The 25,926-nt window shown below is 39.5% G+C and overlaps 1 protein-coding gene across 3 annotated transcripts in view; it reads left to right on the top strand.

Moving 5' to 3' along the window:
- tafa3a (TAFA chemokine like family member 3a) overlaps nt 1-25,926 on the top strand; it is a 219,731-nt gene that overhangs the window by 134,950 nt on the left and 58,855 nt on the right. For all 3 annotated transcript variants that reach the window (XM_057847170.1, XM_057847169.1, XM_057847171.1), the window contains exons 3-4: nt 20,171-20,320; nt 20,793-20,917. In XM_057847170.1, coding sequence (XP_057703153.1) covers nt 20,171-20,320; nt 20,793-20,917 — 275 coding nt within the window. The remainder of the gene's footprint in view (nt 1-20,170; nt 20,321-20,792; nt 20,918-25,926) is intronic.

Genomic DNA, 25,926 nt, shown 5'->3' with positions numbered 1-25,926 from the left:
ATTACTTTCATTTTACCCACTTATTCGTACTGTAGCTGTCATACTTTCTTTGATTGTGCTCACTTTTCACAGAACCAATATGATACAAGACAAGGGGAAAAACATAAGTTGTTAATATAGTCTAGTGGGTGAATAATGCTTTTGATAGGGAATTTATTTCTATGATATGCCTTATATTTCCTTTTTTCTGTCATGAAGTAAGACAAGGCACATCTTTGAATTCAATGGAGAGTTCACTGAACAACAAAGAAGTTTGATGCAATTGCGGAATTCATCCCAACTTGGTTGTCGCACACCCCCGCGCTTAACGTTTGTCAGCGTCTTTCTCAGACTACACATGCATTCTAATTAGGATGCAAATCATCCTGACCCACAATAAATCCAAGTCCAGCTCTCCTGGGGCTCAGTATTGAGGGGGCAGTATATCCTTGATTATATCATTATATTCTTCCTACTCGCCCAGCTCCTATTGTCTGCGCTAATCGCAAGGGTTACAATCAAACAATTGATTGAACATGCAGGTGGGGAGGTATCGCTAACAAGCGTGTCCCAGCTGTCAGTCGCACAACTGAATCTGTCAGCCTCACCTGGCCACTACGGGAAAAAGATACAGCCGTGGAATGGCAATCAAAACAACAGTGCCCGTCGCCAGTGCCATCTGAGACCTCATTTAGTAGAGGACGACGCACAGGGGAGTTGATCCAGTAAAGCTTTCCAACACCAGAACCCTATTAAAACCCTTCTGTTATGTTGCAGGTCAAATTGACCCTTGTTAGTTTAACAGTGACACAGAAGGCTGACACATTTGTCTAATTTGAAATCTGCTTTTTAAACCCAAATGCAGCTTTATTTGCTGTGTAACACACTATCAGCTTTCATGATTTCTCAGGTGGAAAGGGCAGACAGAAAGGTAGATGGCGGGGGGAACTATAACAATTTACCTTACCGAAAATACTAAAATAATTTTACTTTCCTAAGAGACAGGCCCGACATCAACTTTCACCGTCGTCACCGATATTCATAAGGTAGAAAAATGAAAACAAGATGGTGTATCAAGGAAGTAAACAAACAGAACAAATAGAAAACACCTGCATAATTTCTATAAAACTTCAAGTATCTCATTGGCTTCTATCAAGATTCACAATCTGCAATCCGACTTAAAGTGGAAGTTCAGGATTTTTGACATTAGGTTTAATATTCGAGTTAGCAGGGGTTTAGTTAGTTGGTGGAGTTGATTTCAACAAATTCTGTTTCGTTTGCAAGTTATTTGTTAGTTTCAGGGCTCCGGAGTGGCTGAGCTAGCGCGAGTCAAAGGCATGCCAATAAAAAAAAAAAAAAAAAAAAAAAAGAAGAAATAAGATACAGATCTACTAACAGATCCAACATAGTCAAATAAATTCAAAACACAGATTATTGTTTCAAAACACCCATGCGGCCAAAACAATGTCACACCAAACTGCCGAAATACATTTCATACTGCAGGACTATTTTTTTAGATGCGTAATACGACCCCAATAAAGAGGATTGCTTCGGTCACTCGTTCTCACGCTGCTTTTGAGGAAGGTGGGAAGTCGGACTTATCCTGCTTGGAGGGTACCAATTGCGACCTTAAAGGATTCCAAGTCAATGTAAACAGCAAAGATGGCTGATCGCCACAAGTTGTTTTTTATTTTGGCCTTTAAAAGACTTTTTGACCTCCAGCAAACCTGACTTCTCATAAGCGATCAAATAGTGGAGGATGATGTTTTCCCAGATCAGAGGTTGGAAACTCTGTCGTCCCACCTTCCTCGAATGCAGCATCAGTCTGCTGGGTTAACTGACGGCCGGCAAAACATGGGGAAATGTACATTTAGAGGCTGTGGAAATATACAGAAGAAACGGGCAAAGGAAAGTTTCCACAAATTCACTATGAAGAAATAAAAACATATAAACTGGTCACTTGCTGCTGGCTACAACATAACAATTCAGCGGTGAAAAAAAAAAAAAAAAGATATCTCTCCGCCCCGCTCCTCTGCAATGCTTCTGGATTACAAATGTTGCTGTTCATACTGCAATTATTGACATGCAACAGTAAGTTTCAATAACTTTATCCTGAAAACATAGCCAACACTATTGGGTCATCAATGATTTTCATGTTTGCATATAGTGGGGCAAATAAGTATTTAGTCAACCACTAATTGTGCAAGTTCTCCCACTTGAAAATATTAGAGAGGCCTGTAATTCTCAACATGGGTAAGCCTCAACCATGAGAGACAGAATGTGAAAAAAAAAAACAGAAAATCACATTGTTGATTTTTAAAGAATTTATTTGCAAATCATGGTGGAAAATAAGTATTTGGTCAATACCAAAAGTTCATCTCAGTACTTTGTTATGTACCCTTTGTTGGCAATAACGGAGGCCAAACAATTTCTGTAACTCTTCACAAGCTTTTCACACACTGTTGCTGGTATTTTGGCCCATTCCTCCATGCAGATCTCCTCTAGAGCAGTGATGTTTTGGGGCTGTCATTGGGCAACACAAAGAATGTGATTTTCTGGGGGGGTTTCCACATTCTGTCTCTCATGGTTGAGGTTTACCCACTCCGGAGCCCTGAAACTAACAAATAACTTGCAAATGGAACGGAATTTGTTGAAATCAACTCCACCAACCAACTAAACCCCTGCTAACTCGAAGATTAAGCCTAATGTCAAAAATCCTGAACTTCTGCTTTAGGTTGAAAAGGGAAAACAAGATGGTGGATGAAGTTTAAAAATAGAAAAAAAAGAAGAAAATAAAAGATGACTATGTATGGAGCAATATTTTTGCTCTTGTATTATTACAGAAAATACTGCCATTCACATTTGCTTTCAGTGGGGCCCCGATTCTTTAGGTGGAAAAGGGAAAACATGTGTAGTTAAAGGAAAATAGTCACACGACTATGTATGGAGAAGGATTTTGCTGTTGTACTATTAAAAAAAAAGAAAAAAAAAACTGGCATAATTTCCATAAAACTTTAATAGCTGGTAGTGAATGAATAACACATTGTTTGCCATTGGCAGTGATGGACGTCCAATCCATTTTGACTGGGAAGTTTGGCAACGATTATTCCCTCAAAATGGATTGAACTTACATTGCCTTTAATGGCACCATACAAATTAAATTAATTACTCGGTATTATTATTGTCCAGTTGTACCAGTTTCGTTAAAGTTTATAATGAGGTTCGAAATGAACGAGGCCCAGTCGCACGCAGCTCGTTGCGTTCATTAATCAGCGTTTCCAAACACGCACTTTGCAGCAGTGAGTGCTATCGATCGTCTGAAGGGGGCGCTGGGCGTCACGCCAGTCCTCGTTAGTGGTCTCTGTCCTTTCGCCTTACGTGGTGTCCCATCTCCTTCCTGCTGATGTGATTCTAACTCACGGCAGGCCTAAGTGCTTTAATAGAAATGTATTGATCACGCACACTCGCACACACACCAGACCTTTCACCCATCTACACTCCTGGTGCTATACGTTCACACTTGATAGCGAATGAAGGCACTTTGTTCTTTATCAGTTTGACAGGGTCACCGTGGCGCTTTGAGGCACACACACCTTTCTTCCATGCTTTGTCAAAGTGTCCTTGAAGAATACATTGACCTATCAGTTTCCTTATGGAGCTTAGCGATGAGCGTATGTTGTCTTGCATGCATGTTTCACGGAAGGTCATGTGAAAAAGGAACAAAAGATGTGTATGTGAAACAAGGGAGACGTGTCAATAATTGATGCCTCTTGTAGTCGAACATTGTCGCAAGGGCCTTGTGACAGTAAATATTGACAAGGATGCAAAATGCTGTTGCATGTGATGCTCTCATTTTGTTAGATTGTGTTGGCTACAAATTCATTCTGCCAAAAAAACACTATTTTCTGACAATAACTCGCACCTGAGTATAGGTCATGCCGGCTAAAAAATGCACAATGAAGAAAAAAACGGATGCGTGGAAAATTTTCTTTCAAAACGGTACTAAAAATGTGAAAGGTGAGAGCATGTGTGTTGGGAATTAGCACTTACAGTGGAACAGCGCCCATAGCATTCACATCCCACTTTTAGATCATCTCTTTTTTTCCCCCTTTTGAGCAGCTAAAATGGGGATACCATGTTGTCTTTCCAGCTTTGGAAACTTGTTTTGCTCTTATTCCCGTGTGCAGGCAAGCTTTCTTTTATCACAGTGATTTGATTGCATTACAGGGTGCCATCAAAGAGCAACTCAGAGGAACCTGTTTCAAAATGATGCCTTAAATTACCATCAAGAAGTAAATGAAAGGGACTGAACACCAGGATATAATACAAATAGTGGGAAAAAAAAATACAAAGTGGAGGTCTTTGACTCAAAAACAAGATTATTATCAACATTTTGAACTTGATATTTACTCTACAGTAGATCAAGTTTAAAAATTGTGCCATTGACGATTCCAGACGCTCAATCATTTTTTTTCATCCTTATGCTGTGAATACCAATCCATTTGAACTGGAAAGGTTGGCAGCAAATGAACATTTATTCATTCGCTGTCAGCCCTCCAAGTTCAAATAGATTGGATGACTAGCGCTGTCTATCGCAGCTAATGACTTAATAATGTGTTTATTCTTAGTTTATGTTGTGTAATGTTGCGCTATAATTAACATTTAAATATAATTTATATATTATATGTAAAATTTGAAGTGTGTTTTGGGTCATTGTCCTGCTGGAAGACCCATGACCTCTGAGGGAGAGCCAGGTTTCTCACACTGGGCACTACATTATGCTGCAAAATTTGTTGGTAGTCTTTAGACTTCATAATGTAATGCACACGGTCAAGCAGTCCAGTGCCAGAGGCAGTAAAGCAACCCCAAAACATCAGGGAACCACTGCCATGTTTGATTGTGGGGACCATGCTCTTTTCTTTGAAAGCCTCTTTTTCCCTGTAAACTGTATGTTGATGCCTTTTCCCAAAAAGCTCTACTTTTGTCTCATCTGACCAGAGAACATTGTTCCAAAACGTTTTTGGCTTTCTCAGGTAAGCCTGGCTTTTTATGTCTCTCAGTCAGAAGTGGGGTCTTCCTGGGTATCCTACCGTAGAGTCCCTTTTCATTCAGACGCCAACGGATAGTACGGGTTGACACTGTTGTACCCTCGGACTACGGGATAGCTTGAACTTGTTTGGAGGTTAGTCAAGGTTCTTTAATCACCGTCCGCACAATCTTTCGTTGAAATCTCTTGTCAATTTTTCTTTTCCGTCCACATCTAGGGAGGTTAGCCACAGTGCCATGGGCTTTACACTTATTGATGACACTGAGCACGGTAAACACAGGAACATTCAGGTCTTTGGAGATGGACTTGTAGCCTTACGATTGCCCATGCTTCCTCACAATGTTGCATCGCAAGTCCTCAGACAGGTCTTTTGTCTTCTTTCTTTACTACATGCTCAATGTGGTACACACAAGGATACAGGACAGAGGTTGTGTCAACTTGAATCCGTTTTAACTGGCTGCAAGTGTGATTAAGTTATTGCCACCACCTGTTATGTGCCACAGGTAAGTAACAGGTACTGTTAATTACACAAATTAGAGAAGCATCACTTGATTTTTTTAAAGGGTGCCAATACTTTGTTCGGCCCATTTGTGGAGTTTTGTGTAAAATGATCATGTGTTTTTTCATTGCAAGCAAAATAAATGAAGATATTACTACCAAAGCATTTGTAATTGCAATCATTTTTTGGGAGAAATTGAGCATTATCTGACAGAATTGCAGGGGTGCCATTACTTTTGGCCGGCAGTGTATACAGTACAATTATACAGTACATTCATTCATTCATTCATTCATTCATTCATTCATTCATTCATTCGTTCATTCATTCATTTTCCATGCCGCTTATCCTCACAAGGGTCGCAAGAGTGCTGGAGCCTATCCCAGCTAACTACGGGCACCTTGAATTGGTTTTATACAGTATAATAATTTAAAAGTATAATAATAACATAGAGACAGAAAAATCTGCGGCAGAGTGGCAGAGCAGTTGGCCTGACTGTTCTGTGATTGCTGGTTCATTCGCGGCTCTGGTCACCCTTTGTGGAGTTTGCATGTTATACCCGTGCCTGTGTTGGTTTTCTCCCGTACTGTGGTTTCCTCCCACATCCCAAAAAATATGCATGGGGTGGGCTGATTGAACACGCCAAATTGTCCGTAAGTGTGAGTGTGTGCGTAAAAGGTCTTAGGCTACGTTCATACTACAGGTCTTAATGCACAAATCCGATTTTTTCGTGTTTTTCCGACTCAAGTGAGGCTTTAACTTGACGGTCTGAATGGGACCAGCCGCATTGAAGTGAACCATTTCAAATACGATCTGTGTGGTTAAAATCCGATCTGGGCCACATTTTTTCAGAACGTCGCAGCGGTCTGAACTGGCAAGTCTCCTGAATCGGAATTCATGGAGCAATTACGTCATCAGAGAGCGAGAGAGACGGCGCGCTACAGTCCGTTAGCGCCTAGCTTGCCTTGGACAGGCTTTTGGGGAAGGGTCGGGCTTGGCAACAGTCATATAAAAAACAAAAATGGGTTGAGGACAAGCCTGAGAATGATTGGTTTTCTCCCATCTCTATGTGAGCAATATTTCAAGATTGCTTACACGGCCGAGAGTCAGGGCAAACTGCCCATATGTGTGTGTGAAATGCACGGACAGTGCGTGCATGCTATCGATCCACGGAAACTTTATATGTAAGCCTAAACGGGGATTATTTATGTCTGTTATGTCTTTTTGGAAATCAAAATATGAGCGCCCTGGAATGACAGATGACAGCCAGCATGTGTAGTCATTTGTTTTGATGCTTCTGCGCATGCGGGTCTTCTTGCTCAGTGTGTGTCGGACTACGAATTAGTGTGCATGCGTAATACTTGAACGGTCTCAATGGACAAAGGCCCTGAACGGGCACACCAAAAAAATCCGATATGACAAACAATCGGATTTGTGCATTAAGACCTGCAGTATGAACGTAGTCTTAGTGCTCTGCGACTGGCTGGCAACCGGTTCAGGATGCTCCGCAACCCTCGTGAGGATAAGCAGTTCAGGAGATGAATGAAGGATTGGATAAAAATCTGAACAATAACTGTTGCAATTGTGTTTTTTTTATATCAATATAAAAAATTAGGGCTGTCAAATGATTAAAATTATTGATCGAGTTAATCGAAGCTTAAAAATTAATAAATCGTAATTAATTGCAATTCAAACCATCTCTAAAATATGCCATATTTTTCTGTAAATTATTGTTGGAATGGAAACATAAGACACAAGACTGATATATACATTCAACATACTATACATAAGTATTGTATTTTTTATTATAACAATAAATCCACAAAATGGCATTAACATTATTACATTCTTTCTGTTAAAGGGATCCACGGATAGAAAGACTTGTAGTTCTGAAAAGATAAATGTTAGTACAAGTTATAGTAATTTTATATTAAAACCCCTCTTACTGTTTTCGTTTCAATAAAATTTGTCAAATTTTCAATAAAAAAAATAATCTAGTAGCTCGCCATTGTTGTCACATGGACTCCCTGCCGTTCTTCCACAGTGTCTATAATAGGGATGTCCCGATCCAGGTTTTTGCACTTCCGATCCGATACCGATATTGTTTTGCACTTCCGATCCGATACCGATACTGGCCGATACCGATACCGACCTATCTGAGCATGTGTTAAAGTTTAAAGTTATTTAGCCTCCTTACTTAGTTGTCAGACTCATGTTGAAAAAGGTTTTAATACTCTTGAGAACAACTAGCCAGCTGAATTAGGCGAGTTTGAATAACACACAACAGTTGGTAACAAGAAACTGACCTGTTTATTCAGTGACAAACACAAAACATTATAAATAACAAACAGAAATGGCATAGTCAGTCAGTAAAACGTGCAAATAATATTGTAAACTGTCTTAAAAAAGCAAAACACACCAACAACCTCAATGGAAAATCCCACAAATCCCCCAAGCTATTAGATGCTTTTAATGTTTCATGCATTAGTTACAAAAATTGTATAAAAAGCCTCTCAGGTTTAAATAAACGACTATTTCAGGATCAAGTTAACGTTTTTAAAACAGTAAATAAAATACTCAAGTCCCCATTCTGTATCAGCAGCTTTAAACTGCATTCAATTCATTTAATTTTGCAAATCAAGTGTTAAAAGTTGTTAAAATTGCTCCCGTTATTCCATAATTTCCCTTCTGTCTACTTTCGACATGTGAAAGTTTTAAAACTGTTTTGCAGATAGATTCAAGTCAAGATTTTGCCGATTTAGGGGTATTTTAGATAAAAAGTTAATTAGGTTCGCTTGGAAGGTTCACAACAGCCTACAAGGGAAGCCTTCTGCTTTAAGATGGCGGCTGTTTACTAACGCATCTTGTTTTAAATACTTCAATGTTGCTAACGCAGTCGAGTCTGTCGTTTTGCATCTAGTTCTATATACATATGATATCTATTATCTCCAGTAAAACGACGTTGACGTAGTTTGTAGTGGCTGTCAGCAGCAGTCAGGTATTCTTGTGTTTTTTATCCAGCGGCATGAGTTGAGCTAAAGTCGTGAGTTGAGCATTGGCATTACCCGGGTCTATTGCTGCGTTCCAGAAAAGTCGGACTTTTCCGACCTCCGACTAGGCAAATATCATTGGAACGCCACTCGAACTGGGAGGTCCAAGTCGCGAAGTAGGAGAATAAATAACTACCCCGACTTCCATGTTGTTTCAATCTGACGTCACTGGACAAAATGGCGCTCATGAAAACGTATTAAATGATACACACTAATGAAGTAAATCAAGTTTATTTGAGACGCCATGTATTTTTTTCTCATACAGCGAATTATCTTTGTTGTGCTATGTTTTTATATTGACTATCAGCAAAGGATGTAACTAAAAAAGGCAGTTTACAGTGTGTGCTATAACGCAGCCGTCGTTTTTCCTCTACCATTTGATCGCTTATAGGAAGGCAGGTTCGCTGGAGGTCAAAATGTCTTTGGATGGCCAAAATAAAAAACACCTTGTCGCGATCAGCCATCTTTGTTGTTTACATTTGCTTGGAACGCTTTGAGGTCGGAACTGGTACCATCCGAGTGGGATAAATCCGACTTCCCACTTCTCTGGAATGCAGCATAAGTGTTGGATGGTGCGTCTTTACTCACGAGAGATAATGGCTCTTCATCCAGAAAGAATTCTTCGGCAATAACTCTTGTTATTCCCTGGGCTTTGGGACTGTCGAGTGCCAGTTTGTCACGCATAGCAAAAGTTTCTGCCAGTGTTAGTTGCGTAGGCTGGTTGTACTAAAACTGCTTACAGCTTTACCACTACGCTGGACTTTATTGTGGCATATGTTGCACTCTGCCTCTTCGTCTTTGTCGTCCTTTAAGGTGAAATGATCCCACACAACTGACATTTTTACCGATAAAGTCTCTCGGTAAATTGGGAGACGGTAATGTAAATGTAGTGTGTTGAAGGTGTGCCATAAAATGCGGACCAGATTTTAGGGAAACCTTAGCAAAAACTGGAATGGATTAGGTAAATCGATGCGCTGGAAAACCCGGACAGGATTTTGAAAAAAAACTGGATCAGAAGTCTGGATCGGAATTTTTCCGTGTTCCGATCCGATACCGATGCGCATTTTTTTTGCCCATATCGGCGTCTGATCCGATCCAAATATCGGATCGGGACATCTCTACTCTATAACTATGTAAGGTAGTGATTGAAATACACAACAAGGTACTTAGAAATCAAGCCAATGAGTGTGATTTGTCCCTCGACTGACGCCGTAGTTCCCTGTTTCCATTGTACTTCATGGTCATTTGAGTGCTGGCTTCACAACGTACGAGACCGCTGATAGTTTGTATATTGTGACTAAATATTGACATCCAGTGTATTTGTTAAGCTAAACGTTTGAAGTGCTTTTCTTTTTGTGAACATTATTTATTTGAGAGATAGGAACATTATTTTTGTTGTGCTTTCACTAAATGATACTTATGTTTGTTGTGAAGGCTTTGCCGAAGCTTATGCCAACAAACGGCGCGGTCCAATGAACGCCTGTGTCCACTCGCCTTTCTCTGCCTCTTAGCTCTCAATATGCAATAAAAGGCATCATTGTAATCTGTTTGAGGCAATGCATGAGAGGGTCATTCCGCGCATATGTTAAATGCATCAAATATTTTAACGTGATTAATTAAAAAATTTAATTACCGCCCTTTAACGCGATAAATTTGACAGCAATATAAAAAATACATGATAATATTTTGAATTAGAATTAGCTTCAGTTTCCCGCTCCTTTTTTTTACTTTTATTTGGTTTTTGGTTTCGATTAAAAAAAAAAAAAAAAGTCACATTTTGAGGGAGGATATTGTTTTATCAGAGACCAAGAATTTAAGGTAACAACAATGAAATGGAAAACAACAGGCTAAATCTGTCCGCTTAAAGGGTATGTCAACCCCTGGGGAAATGTTAACATTCCATCATTTATCCATAAACGCATGCCTTTTCTATTCATATATTACCACTTCGTGTAATTACACACAAGAAAATGAGAGAAATTTGGATCGATTGTCACGCTAAAACGACTGGCGCCCGAGATCTGGCAGATTGTGTGCGTGACGTCATTACAAGTGAAGAGAGTGCCACCGGCCACTAGGGGGGCAGCGCCTGTCTGCATCAATATAATTCCTTCTAGTGATGGGAGAATTAGGGGTGTTTTGAGCTGTTTATGCTGTTGCATTGTGTTCGTCCTGCTCTGCACATATTCCAGGTTCCCTCATGAAGAAAGACCCCTCGTTGTCAATTAAAGAGAATTCAGAATTGACAGTGAGGGGTGTTTCTTCAACAAGAAAAAGGCTCAGTGCTTTAATACTGAATGGCGGCGATGATGGCAGACAATTTCGTTTCTAGTTCCAGTGACGAATCCGACGTGGAAGGACGTAACGAATGTTCATCTAATGGTGATGAGGAGAGTTACGAAGCTTTAATTGGTGTTTTAGGTTACCAATTTCAGCCCAAACAAACGCAAATGCAGCGTAATGCAACGGTCAATTAGTGGAGCAATGACACTGAAGAAACATCGGATATGATATGTTTTTTATTATGGAAGAGTACTCACTCTGGCCATTTCCAGCTTAGCAACTACCCTCCTTTGCTTTGCCTGGGATGGTGAGGTGGTCTCATCAGTGGCAGCCTTCGTCCTCTTCCTTCGTGTCTTGGGACATTTAGGTGGCTGTGCGTGTATGGTGGGCACCCCATCTGCTTTGAGCAGCAATCTTTTAGCAAAACCCGATTTCACTTGTCCATAGTTCGAGAAGCTTTCAGGTGGAAAATGCGCACCACACAAAACCGTGCCGGAGGCCGGGTCTGGAAAATTAGCTCTCTTTGCACGGACGAACTTTACCCATTGTCTGCGTAGTCCAGCTCTTTTTTTCGCGTTCGGGAACTCATGGATACTGTATTCCGATAAATAGCTATTTGTACACCACATAGCACAGCAGTTGTGAACCATTTTAGTTATGTTTTGGTCAAACAAACCCGAACGCTACTCTCTCATCGATAAAAACAATGGCACCTGGCTCCGCCTCGACTTTCATTCACTTGTCGTGACGTCGCCGCCCCATTTGGCTGTTTCCGGAACACTTTCGGAAATGTTCGTCATTTTCGATCTATTTTCGATAATTTCTCATTAATTTGATTGATTTTTTTGTTAACTTTATCAATATTTGTTATCTTGGCACATAACGGTTCTATTGATATCTCACACCCCCTTTGCGTTTTCATACCCTTTAACATATTAACAGTTACTCAGATAACCATAGCTGTGAGAGAATTTTATTCATGCTTAAAACACAACCAACATACATTATATTTTGTATGCTTTTGTTATGCTTGCATGAGAACGTTGCAGCATAGAGCGTCATTGTTAATCTGTTTGAGTGTGCCTTCCCATGGCCTTGACGATAGTAGACTGTATCACAATATGCCCAAATATGGACTGTTATGTTCCTATGTTTTTCAATATGCCCTGAATGAATACAAGGGAGGACTGGTTTCTTATCATCGTTCATGCCGGGACCAGTGTTCAAGGTCTCAGCCCAAAGATGTTTTTGTATGGAAAAATACCCAGGTTTGTGAGATGATGAGTTTCGTTTCCTAGTAAGTTTCGTTTCACGGTGGGCTTCAGCACTGCCCTTTCAACAGTATAAATATCCAGCCTCTACCGTACTTCGTTGTGCTTTCTTGGTGATCACAGCTCCTGGCTGGGTCACATCGGTTTGTACCCGAGAGCTTTTGTTCATAAAGCCTTCGAAGAAAAGCAATCCATGGTTGGGGTCGTATTCATTTCTCTAATCGAGCTATCGAGTTAACACGTCTTTGAGTTCAAAGTTGAATTTCCCTGACAATAGCCTAAACAACACAATATAAAACTGACGATCTCACATTAAATATATCCAATAATTAATTGTTTTCACCATGATTTAGTAGGAAAGACGATCAAATTCTTTGACTTTTCAACGTTATACGAATTGCATTTATGCGGTCTTGGTCTTGTCTCAGTCTTGACTTCACAAAGTCATGGTCTCTGCAAGTTATGGTCCTGGGCAATTCCTGGTCTCGTATAGTCTGTTCTTGCCACGCTCAAACTTTACCCTTATTCATTCCAGCCAAAAGAAGTTTACTATCATAAAACTCAAAGCAAATGCAAATAGCTTTCATTTTAGAACATAACATTAATCTTATTTCGCTTTCTCTCAGCCTTTTCTTCCTCCAAAATTGCCTTCAGTGATTTGAATTTTATGTGTGAATATTTAAATAAATGGCACTTCCCACTAGCTATTTGACTCCACAAAACGATACGGCACAGCATTCTACACTATCACAGATTTGTCTTCATGCTTTTTAATGAATCTCTTATCTTTTACAAGTTTTTTTTTTAATCCTCTGCTGTGCTTTACTCAGTGTGTCTTCACAACTCCCTTCTCTTTTTTTCAGTACATATCTAGATCTATTATTCTACTGCAGTGGGCTCTTTTGTCTATGTCAAGAATTCATTATGACAGCATTTGTTTTCTTTCCCCAGCGAGTGATTTACAACGCCGATCTCTGCTCCCTGCACCTGTCGTCCGTTTGCCTCGGTCCCCTGAATCACATTTGAATATTCCCTCCATGGCGTCGCGACTTTTGGCAAATTAACTTTGACCAGAGGGTGTGCCAGTGGCTGAAAGATAATCACAGCAAGGGCAAACAGTCTGACCTGGTGTTTATTTATTTATTTACAGACTTATTTTCGCATCAGCAACTTGGCCGACGAGGTGGAAAGGCGCCCGCCTTTTGCGTGAATGTGAACGGCGGCGTATCGATCGGAGGCGAAATGTTTTTAATGTTGCAAATGAGATCTTGCGATTGGCGGCTAATGGGAAGACGGGAGACGCGCCGCAATCTTGCTTTCAAATCAGGATCCCGATTGAAAATCTTTACAAGTGTAATTAAGTTTCCTCTGAAAAAGAACCTCTAAACTGTTTGAATAACGTCTCAAAGATACATTTTTTAGACTTGCTTTACCCTTTTGTGCCAACGTATGGAAACAAACTTGGGTTGCAATGAATATAAAACAGCTGTATTGATATTTGATTTCACACACAGCATTGAGTAGGTTTGTCTTACTGACACCGTAATGCTATTTCACCTACAGCAGTTAGTCCACTGGAAGAGATGTGGTTATAAATTTGAACTTAATGTATAAATTCTGGACAGGTCGGCCTTAAGTTTGCCAGTGAACATCTAAATTACTCCGAGAGAAAGTGCTGTGGTCAGATGAAAGCAAAGTTCACTTATTTGGCATCAACTCAACCTACTGTGAAAAAAAAAACAAAAAACAAAAAAACAGTACGATCTAGAGAACACTATTCATAATGATTTATCAGTTTATTCCCATTCATTTCCAATGACACGTTTAGCACAATTTTTTTTTTTCTTTTTTTGCTATTCATTCTTATTGATTTTGAACATGGACCCAGTAAAATCAGAATTTGGGGTTTTCCAATTGACTGATATGTCCGTCAAACCAGAAATACACCAAAATAAATAGAAAGTGGGCCAAAGTCAACAGAAAGTGACTCAAATTCAATGGCACGTGACCCATAAAGGCCCCAAAATCAACAGGGAGTTAAACCAATATCAAAAGGAAGTGAGCTGGTAATGCCTCAAAATCAACAGCAAGTGACTTGGACAATTCAAATGCTCTGAAAAATACAGGAAGTAACCAAATATCATTTAGGAAGTGAGCCCTGTCAGTACTGACAAGAACGAAATGCTCCAAATAAAAAATACAAACAGAAAAATGACATGGACATGCCTCAAAATAGACAGTTGCTTAGAAATGCTTTAAAAAATAATCAGGATGTAAACAGGAAATGACATCAAAAGCATCCCATGAAATATTTCCAGATATCTAGTTTTTGCTGTTGTTTTCAGTGATGTAAAACTACACTTCATCACAAATATAATCATACAAAACATCTGGAATAGTTTTCAGTATGATGGAGTGAAGTTGTGCATAGCTGCAAACTTTAGAGGGAACATATCATGGAAAATTGACTTTTTAATTGCTTGTATATAAATAGTTGTGTCTCTGGAGTGCATGACCACCCTTGAAGTGTGAAATTAAACAAGGAAGTAAATCTTTTGTGAGCTGCCTGTGCCTAAAAATGTGTCTGTGAGCCAGCTGTTCAGACTTTTGATGGACTGTCACGAAACAGGTTGGCTCATTTACACCCTGTTTTCCCACCCATGACAAGGCTTGGTGAGGATCTGCTATTCTCAAGCAAGACACATTTATGACTCGTATCTCATGGCAACTCATTTGCTGTCATTGACGGCGACAGAGATCCAATCCATTTTGACTAGGATGGATGACAGCAATCGATCGACCGCTGCCAACCCCCCAGTCAAATTGGATTGGACGTCTATTGACGTCAAAGACAGTGAAACATGATCACTCAATGCTAGCTTTCCCGGTTGAAATGGATTTTATGTCTATAACTGTCAGCAGCAATGAATGAGTTAAGGTGTACAAGCAACAAAATAATCTAGAGGTATTGGAGTATTGCAAACTGAAACAAACTTTGCAGAACAAAGAGAAAATGTCCAGCAACATCAAGAGTTAAGTAAAATACAACAAGATAACTCAAATTATGACATTTATTTATGTAAAACAAATACTGAAATTCTACAGTTTCCTCTATTGATTGGAAATAATGGAGAGACACTGTTTGACTAGCTCCATCTAGTGTTAAAGCTGGGAAGTGCAACAGATTGTTGGCTGAATTTAAGCTTCTTGTGCGGATCACTTTCAATGATATTTTCGTAATTTGCTGCGGGCCAATAAAAGACAGACAGTGGCTGAAGAGCCGTAGTTTGGACACCACCGCTCTAGAGGAAATGTATAACATTTTGTTAAGACTTTGGGGGATATTTTCAAATGAATTTTGAATCGACACTCACCTGATAAACCTTCAAATAAATGTTTTATCCTAATGTTGTGGCTGAGCGTCCTCGGGTAAGCAGATTCAATATAAACATTGAGAAATCAGCTGAGAAAAAAAAAAAAAACAACACAAAGTTGCCATTTTTTTAGAGGCTTTCACGACAACAGCTACTAAATGCAATAACCAGGTGGCAAAGTTCGTTTTTAAAACTGAAGATTGTCGCTAAGTACTTTCAATAGCTTCCTTGTACATTTTCTCAAAATTCATCCTGTTGAATTTCATGTTTGAAAGAGAAAAAATATGATTGCATCACCAGTTCCAAGTCGTTTTCAAATCTTTTTGCAGTTCTGTAAAGCTCTACAAACGCACAAGACAAGTACAGATCTAGTCTTTCAATTTTTGACCCAAGTGTCTAATTTCAGTCAAATGTCTCAAATATAAAGTGGAGTACTGTGCAGTCCAGTCCTGGATAACCCAGTTGGTGAAGGTCATGCCTTCCTGGTGAATACAGCTCTTGTAATGGATCTAATTAGACCATGCAGGTGCATCTAACGTCTTGGTGTGTTCCCTCAAAGGGGAGAGTGTACATCTCGTCCGCTGGAAGGGTTGCAGGGTCAGTCGAGTAGCCGGCATCAAGGATACCGTGCCAAGCGGGACCGGACCGGGTTCTCCCGCCCGGGGGATGACCTGGATTCCAACCAGTTGTGATGTTCGGATGTTTGAGGCGAAACTGTACTGAGAAATTACTTGGAGGCCCTCAATGGAGTGTCTCTATACCAAAAGGGGTCGGAGTTCGACCTTCCTTCACTTCACAAGACCGGATTAAAGTAGTGCCAGCTGCTCGTCGACAGACAAATCGGTCCTCAATGGTGCAATTGTATTGAACATTTCCTCGACGTGTGTTTGCGGTGCACCGTGTGAACTCCTCAGGTGCGCATGCATAATACATGAGGCCTTGCTGAGCAAGGTTCTGTGTATTCAACAATGAAAGCATTGCACAGTCATGTGGGAGATGAGCACTACAGTCAGTTCTTTTTATTCTTGATCCAAATGCTGCTGCTTGGTCAGCATCTCAGTGTGATTTGATAGCAGAGGTGCTCTGGCAGGATAATACGTACAGTATATGACGACAAAGCCAACACTAATCTCCAATTCTGGGCGGGGGCAAGATAACACCTTTCATACTAAAACTGCCGTGTTCAAGAAATGATACATACAAAAGATACTTTTGATAATGTAGAAAGAGGAGTTGTTTCAATTTACTATTGCATTGCAAAATTATTGTTGACCTCAGAACCTGCACCAATCCTATTCTTACCATGCACTATTTTTGCCATTACTATTACCCTTGCTAGTATAATCTCTAGTACAATTATAAATACAATTATACTACCACTACTAATGCAGTACTACAATTGGTACGATTATCAATGTTACTATTACTTCTATAAGTATTATTACAACTAATGCATTTTTTTTTTTTTTTTTTTTTTTAATACCATGACTGTCATTACAAATACTGCTGCTATGATTACTATTGCTAATAATTCTGCAAGTAATATAACTACTCCTAATGTTATTTTTATTGCCACCAGTTCCCTATACCAATACCACTACAACTGTTGATATTGCCATTGCTACTAGTGCTTTTGTATTTTTTTCAAGGCACCAATACTACTGCTAATACAACATTTATTTAAATTATTACAACTTCTTCTATAACCACAACTTTTATACTATTGCTGTAATTATTAAGACTATTACAACAAGAACTGCTAGTTTGATGTGACTGATAATTTTGTATTTGTTTGCTTAATGAAAATGTCAAATATTTTATTTTTCCTATCATACTTATGCAATTCCCTTCGTTAACTCTTTCATGCACAAATCATGTTTTTTTTTCTTTTTTCTTTTTTTAACCCTGACGGGGCATTCAGGACAGCGCTAGATATCCTATCCGTTTATACTGTGAGAGGCGAATAAACGTTTGTTCATTATCCTCGCCCAGTTCAAATGGACTGGACGTCTAACACCGTCAACGGCACTGGAAAATGAGAATCAACGGCCAGTTCAAGCATCCTCCCAGTTTAAATGAATTGGATGTGTATAGCCGTCAATGGCATGAAATAAGTTGGGGAAAAAAACACAAAACGCATTTGTGGCCGTAACCAGTGCATATTTATGTTTTTATTCATATTAATTCATTTAAAAAAAATACTAGATCAATTTGTAAATGTACAGTGCCTTGCAAAAGTATTCGGCCCCCTTGAATCTTGCAACCTTTCGCCACATTTCAGGCTTCAAACATAAAGATATGAAATTTAATTTTTTTGTCAAGAATCAACAACAAGTGGGACACAATCGTGAAGTGGAACAATATTTATTGGATAATTTAAACTTTTTTAACAAATAAAAAACTGAAAAGTGGGGCGTGCAATATTATTCGGCCCCTTTACTTTCAGTGCAGCAAACTCACTCCAGAAGTTCAGTGAGGATCTCTGAATGATCCAATGTTGTCCTAAATGACCGATGATGATAAATAGAATCCACCTGTGTGTAATCAAGTCTCCGTATAAATGCACCCGCTCTGTGATAGTCTCAGGGTTCTGTTTAAAGTGCAGAGAGCATTATGAAAACCAAGGAACACACCAGGCAGGTCCGAGATACTGTTGTGGAGAAGTTTAAAGCCGGATTTGGATACAAAAAGATTTCCCAAGCTTTAAACATCTCAAGGAGCACTGTGCAAGCCATCATATTGAAATGGAAGGAGCATCAGACCACTGCAAATCTACCAAGACCCAGCCGTCCTTCCAAACTTTCTTCTCAAACAAGGAGAAAACTGATCAGAGATGCAGCCAAGAGGCCCATGATCACTCTGGATGAACTGCAGAGATCTACAGCTGAGGTGGGAGAGTCTGTCCATAGGACAACAATCAGTCGTACACTGCACAAATCTGGCCTTTATGGAAGAGTGGCAAGAAGAAAGCCATTTCTCAAAGATATCCATAAAAAGTCTCGTTTAAAGTTTGCCACAAGCCACCTGGGAGACACACCAAACATGTGGAAGAAGGTGCTCTGGTCAGATGAAACCAAAATTGAACTTTTTGGCCACAATGCAAAACGATATGTTTGGCGTAAAAGCAACACAGCTCATCACCCTGAACACACCATCCCCACTGTCAAACATGGTGGTGGCGGCATCATGGTTTGGGCCTGCTTTTCTTCAGCAGGGACAGGGAAGATGGTTAAAATTGACGGGAAGATGGATGCAGCCAAATACAGGAACATTCTGGAAGAAAACCTGTTGGTATCTGCACAAGACCTGAGACTGGGACGGAGATTTATCTTCCAACAGGACAATGATGCAAAACATAAAGCCAAATCTACAATGGAATGGTTAAAAAATAAACGTATCCAGGTGTTAGAATGGCCAAGTCAAAGTCCAGACCTGAATCCAATCGAGAATCTGTGGAAAGAGCTGAAGACTGCTGTTCACAAACACTCTCCATCCAACCTCACTGAGCTCGAGCTGTTTTGCAAGGAAGAATGGGCAAGAATGTCAGTCTCTCGATGTGCAAAACTGATAGAAACATAGCCCAAGCGACTTGCAGCTGTAATTGGAGCAAAAGGTGGCGCTACAAAGTATTAACGCAAGGGGGCCGAATAATATTGCACGCCCCACTTTTCAGTTTTTTATTTGTTAAAAAAGTTTAAATTATCCAATAAATTTTGTTCCACTTCACGATTGTGTCCCACTTGTTGTTGATTCTTGACAAAAAATTAAAATTTTATATCTTTATGTTTGAAGCCTGAAATGTGGCGAAAGGTTGCAAGGTTCAAGGGGGCCGAATACTTTTGCAAGGCACTGTATGCGTATTATATGAAAATACTGTAATGTAAAAAATACAATATTGACTAATGATATGATTATAAATAATGATTAAAAAATATGTAAATTTCGAAATTTAAAATTTTTTATGACCAAAAATAGTCACTCGCTCTGTAAAAGATTAATTATCTCAACCGTCAACTTTTGAATAGCTATTCACTTTAGTGACCACTGTTTCCTAAAGGGTTGACTACAAATGAATGTCCAAATACTGTAAATTGCATTGAAATGTTTTTATTTCTGTCAGTAGACTACCATGAACTTCGGGTGATTTACTGTTGATTTTGGGGCAATTCCAGGTCACTTCCTGTTATTTCGGGGCATTTTCTAGGTTGCTCTCTATTAATTTTAGGGCATTTCTAGGTCTATTCATGTTGATTTTGGGTCATTTCTGGGTCATTTCCTGTTGATTTTTTGGGTAAAAAAAAAAAAAAATGACAACTACCAGATTTTTGTGGGTCCACCAATGGAGATTTTTTTTTGGGTGGTCCCGAGTAGTAAGTCAGTCAGAGTGAATGTAAAAATTCTTAATAATGTGTGACAATGAGAACTAAATAAGCATTGTCAATATGCCAGGTTGAATGTGCATGTGAATGTATGCCAGGTTGAATGTGCATGTGAATGTATGTGTGAAATTGTATACTTTCTTTGATTAAAAAAAAAAACAAAAAAAACATGGGTTTGCAAGAGATTTTTTTTACATTAAAAAATGACCTCTGACTGCTGACATGCTCCCTATTTTTTGGCTTTGTAACATGAATCCTAACATACGTGACGTGTTTTTGTCATACTTCTAGTTCACGTGAAGGCAGGAACCTGTGAGGTGATCGCGGCACACCGATGCTGCAACAAGAACAAGATTGAGGAGCGGTCGCAGACCGTCAAATGCTCCTGTTTCCCGGGACAAGTGGCTGGAACCACGAGGGCGGCTCCGTCTTGTGTGGATGGTAAGAGCCAGACTATTTTCTAGCTCTTGCTGAAAAATAAGGTTTGGAATGGGGAAAAAAACTCTGTGCAGTGATGCAGTTTGATTTGATTATTTGGGCCTTGGGCCATAAATAGAGATCAAATCAGTTGATTCACTCAGCACTGGCTCGTTGAAACTCAAGCGGTCCACCGGAGGAGACAGCACCCAGACTGGGTCATTTAATATCACGTCAATTGTGGCCTCTGTTGCAACTGAATCAATCTATAACTCAACTTGCCTATGACAGCAGCTTCCTCCGTGTTGACACTTGTCTAGTCGCTCTGGGAAGCACTTTGACAGGCTTGGAGGCTTGCAGCCAACATGGCTTGCTTTCCTTTACGACCCTTGCTGCACATTTAAATAAATTTGACCCAAAAAAATTATGTGCCTGACAATGTGTTGGCCAAGAAAGCTATTGAAAAAAGCTTTACATCTGACGTTTTTCGGTCCAGCGTCCATTGTTGCACAGAAGTGGTGGTGCCAGATGCATCCCTGCATGGATGGTGAAGAGTGCAAAGTGCTGCCAGACTTTAAAGGATGGAGCTGCAGTACGGGCAACAAAGTGAAGACCACCAAGGTGAGCTTTTTGTGTGGACTGTATATAAGCATTAAAGAATTTTCTGCAAACATTAACTTATTCACTGCTATTGAAGTTTGCCACAATTTGATTACTTCAGTCAGTTTAATGAGATATTAAGTACACAACATAAAGCACTCAAACATACAACACAATTATTATGTTTTTTGACAATTTTGTTGCTGAATTGCTATTGTATTGTACTGTATTGTATTGTGTTGTATTGCTATTGAGAGGCAATACAATACATTAGCATTGTATTGCTATTGTATTGTATGTTATAAAATCTGCAATTTCATAACATACGATACGATATTGAATGATCGAAGTTTGTCACAATTTGATTACCGTATTTCAGTCGATTTAATAAGATATTAAGTACACAACATAAAGCATTTAAGCATACAACCCAATGTTTATGTTTTTGACAATTTTGTTGCTCAATTGCTATTGTATTGTATTGCTTATTGTATTGTATTGCTATTGAAAGGCATTACAATACAATAGTATTGTATTTCTATTGTATTGTATATTATGAAATCATCAATTTCATAACATACAAAACAATACGATGTTCAATGATCGAAGTTTGCCACAACTTGATTACTTCAGTCAATTTAATAAGATATTAAGTACACAACATAGAGCATTTAAACATACAATGCAATTGTTATGTTTTTGACAATTTTGTTGCTGAATCATTTCAAACATTTGAATCAGAAACATTATTTTAAACAAAACTGTATAATAAATTTACATTCACATCACAGGGAGTGATGCCCAATTCATTTTTTTTTTTTTTTTTCGTATTTCAGATTTTTTTGTGTGTGTAGCCGCTCATATAGCAAACACAAATGTGACTTCTAGGGGAACAGAATGCATCCATGACCTGATACGCATATTATAACATCTCAGAGTTTACAGAAACAGATATGGTCCCATCACCATCACATTTTTGTTGCAAATTTAAGGATCTTAAGCTAACAAAACTAATGTTTTCTTAACCTAATAGTTGATAGCATGTGATATAAAGAAAAGGTATTTTCTATGCCTTCGGCCACTTTTGCGCAATCACATCTGTTTATTTTTTAATGACGCAACAACCCATGCTGTCACGGAAAACACGGGCAGGCAGGTGGTGTGGACCCAAAGGTAGGTAAACAAAAACGCAGCAAGGCAGGTGGCGGTGAACTCAAAAAATGTTTTAATAATAACTAACAAAAACACAAAGTACGACCAATAGGACTGTGGATCAAAAAGGCAATGTTAAAGCAAAACTTACTTAATCAGAGGGACTGGTACACGAGGGCTTGGACAGGACATCAACACTGACAATGACTCAACAAGTAGTGAACAGAAATTTGGATTTTATATACACACAGAGACAAGGGGTAATGAGGCAACGAGGAACAGATGGATGACACAGGATGGTGCAGTTTGGAGGATACACAAGGAGCAGGCAGAACAGGTGAAATCAATGGGCAATCACGGGGACACTCTAGCAGTGTCAACAGTTTTGTTGAACAATGGTGACATATTTTACTAGTTGATGACGTATAGATTGGATGGCTATGGATAGTGTTACCATATTGTATGTCATATTGCAGAGGCATCAGATAGCTATAGACATGATTGATGTTTTGTATTTCGATTGAGCGGATTTGATCGTTGTCCAGATTGATGCATCATTAAACGCCTAACATTGATAGTTTCTCACTGAAGGCACCAAGGCACACCTCGCCTCACCCATCAAAAATAGCATAACCTTTGCAATGGAGGAGTGCAGTGTATAATTTTACAAAATCGAAAAGAAGAGTGGAAATTGAGTTGTTTCCGACCCCATCACAACTTTTACAAGGTGTTTTGAGTGTTAAATGAGATGTGGAAGCACGCGACACTCGAGAAGTTCCTAAACGGAAAGGCAATTATCACGTATCAGGAAGCACTCGAGGGTGCGACTGAGACTTGGAGTGGAATTAGGACGGAGATTGAGGGCCAGGCTGGTGTTAGCAATTCGTCACCCCTCCCACACTGCTCCGCTCCGTGTTTGACTCGCCAAACGCTGTGTCACCAAGCCGCCTCGTCCATTATTCATGTCTACAGGAGACCCGGACGAAGCCGAGTCTTTTATTTTAGCCGGGTTAATAATTCAGGCTCGCCCACACCGCCACGGGGGGAAAGCAGAAACACAGGTGGAGACAAGCAAGGTGGCCCGAGAAGAACTCATCACAAGTACAATGACTTAGTGAGCGTGCTGGACATTTTTCAAAAATGGCAGACAGAAATGCCGTTGATTTGACATTTTCAGGACCGCCTCATAATTCTGAGATTGTTCGTTCAAATCCCAGCTCCAGCTTCCCTGTGTGGAGTTTGCATGTTCTCCCTGTGCCTGCATGGGTTTTGCAGTTTCCTCGACATTCCAAGAAACATGAATGGTAGGCTGACTGAGTGTGAATGTGAATGGTTGGTTGTCTCTATGTGCCATGTGAGTGGCTGGCAACCAGTTCAGGGTGTTCCCTGCCTCCTGCCCATTGTTACCTACATGGGATAGATTCCAGCAGATGAACGAATGACTGAATTATTACTTAGGATTTTCAAGGACTGATCAAGAGACGAGAACTTTACAATGGTCCAAATCAAGGCTTTTTTTTATGTTTATTGGCCAAATCCAACTTTGATCAACAGTACAGTATGTAAACTATTGATGCCTGTTTTATGTGGCTGATACATTCCAGACCCACGTGCAGACAGACCTCAATTTATCGGCCTACTAAAGGGAGTGGTTGTTCGTTAAAGCCTATCTGAAATTGAAGAACCATTTTCATTGTTTAAAAAAAAAAAAAAAAAATACAGTACGAAATCGTTACAGTACTTTTCAAAAGGTTTTCAAAACAATACTAAGGTGGTCTAATACTGACGAGAAAAAATGTGAAATGAAGGCAACACCTGACTACAACTTCTTTTAATTCTTTCCGTGACAGTAGCTTTTAGAGAACCACGGACTTAAAGACTTGTAAGCTCTAATAAGACACCATTGTCCTTTTTTACTAAAATATGTTATTAGAAACACATAAAATATTGCTATTGATTTAAAAATCTATCATATTTAGTACATGTTTTGACCTACGGAGGGCGCCATGTTTTACGCACGCAATGTACGCTTGGGGTAATGACGCGGTTGGGCGGTGCTGGGAGAATAGCTGTGCATTATACTAGCGAAGCTAGAATGACGACTTGCATGATTTTGTCACATTCTGCTACTGGTCAGATTTTTTTGTCACAAAGCTGTGGGATGAGTTCCCTACATCGTGCCTGCATCCAATTTCAGCTCATCAGCAGTGTCTTTAAACTGATCATAGGCGGGCTGCCGAGATATTGACGTGCTGCTATTTGACAGTTTGTATTCTCGATCCCTTCGTTGCTCGTGGCATCCTTGCCTTGGTTTTTTCGTTCATCTGCTGCCCTCATTTTTGGAATCCTCTACCTTGTGCAGATATTTAAATGCATTATTTGTTTTCACCCTGCTTTTGCGGCGTTTTTTTTGTTTGTTTTGTTCCTGACCTGTTGTCACAAACCCTTTTTTTGTCTCCATTTTTCACGATCGCGTGTTTTTTGTGTGTTTTCAATAAACCCTTGTATGCAATCCCGTGTTATTGTTGTCTGTTTTGAGGGTTCAATCTTGCTTCAGCATTCGCGGACAGTAACATATTTGTTGATTTTCATCTGAGGACTTCAGTTTCTGATTGCAGCTAATAGATCGATAAACAATACAAATACTATCGATGTAGAAAAAAAAATAATAACATGGTCCTTGTTAGGGATATGACAAAATATCGAAATAGTGATATATCGTGATACTTTGTATCCATAAAAGATTATCGATATGCTCCTGCAAGAATCGAGATCTCATTTTAACAAGGTGTCAGTTTCTTAAAAAGAAAAAGGAACCAACAAATTGCTACCAAAATCTTCCACCATAATAGTGTCACAGTTAACTCTAAGGCTGCTTTGACGGTGCTCGACACCCAACCAATCCATTTAGACTGGGAACGTTCGTTCATTCGAAACCAAAGCATTCACATTCATTCCGTCAGATTTTCGGGGCATTTATATATCACTTGATGTTCATTTTAGGCCATTTCCAGGTTATTTCCTGTTGAGTTTGAGTCACTGCCAATTGATATGGGTGATTGCCAGGTCACTTCCTGTTTTGTAGCACAAAATGAACAGGATGTGACCCATAAAATACCCCCAAATCATCAGGAAGTAACTGAAAATCAACAGGTAAATGACCTTAAATGGCCCAAAATTACCACATTGCCTGGCATTGGCTGCTACTGACGGCCATAGACGTTCAATCCATTTTAAGTGGGAGAGATGGCAGCTGCCACCCTCCTAGTTCAAATGGATTGGACGTCTACTAGTGATAAACTCATTCCAATTCACAGCAGAAGCTTGTTTTTCTGTTTATTAGTTGTTTGTAGAATATCGTAGAATGATTTCCTGAACAATGTATCGATAATCGCTGTATCGTCGTATCGTCAGATCATCGTTATCGTGAGCTTTGTATCGCAAACCATATTGTATCGTGAGGTACCAAGAGTATTCCCACTCCTAGTACTTGTGATGTTCGTTAATGTTACTAAACAGTGTGGTCTTAAACGCTCTCTGCATGCAGCAAACATGCTTTAAGTACAAATAAAGTACACAACAGTCCTCTTATATCTCAATGTGCAAAATAAGGCATCATTATAATATGTTGGGCAGAAAATTATACAAATAGCCAGCAATCAAACGAAGTTTAATAGATTTATTCATTCGATTTCCTGTGTCGCTAATCAGTCTTCAGCATTTATTTACGCCGTAGTCATGTTGCATAGCTATGTTTATGATGCAACTTGTTTATTTATCACCTTTTGGGTGAGAGTCCAACTGAATGTAAAAAGGGCTTATTCACCGTCATGAAAGCTTCGAGAGAAACATCGGATTAGGGTGCAAAATCTGAACAC

Source organism: Corythoichthys intestinalis, chromosome 9, assembly GCF_030265065.1.
Source record: "Corythoichthys intestinalis isolate RoL2023-P3 chromosome 9, ASM3026506v1, whole genome shotgun sequence".
NCBI classification, from domain to species: domain Eukaryota; kingdom Metazoa; phylum Chordata; class Actinopteri; order Syngnathiformes; family Syngnathidae; genus Corythoichthys; species Corythoichthys intestinalis.
This window is presented reverse-complemented; position numbering and strand designations above follow the sequence as displayed.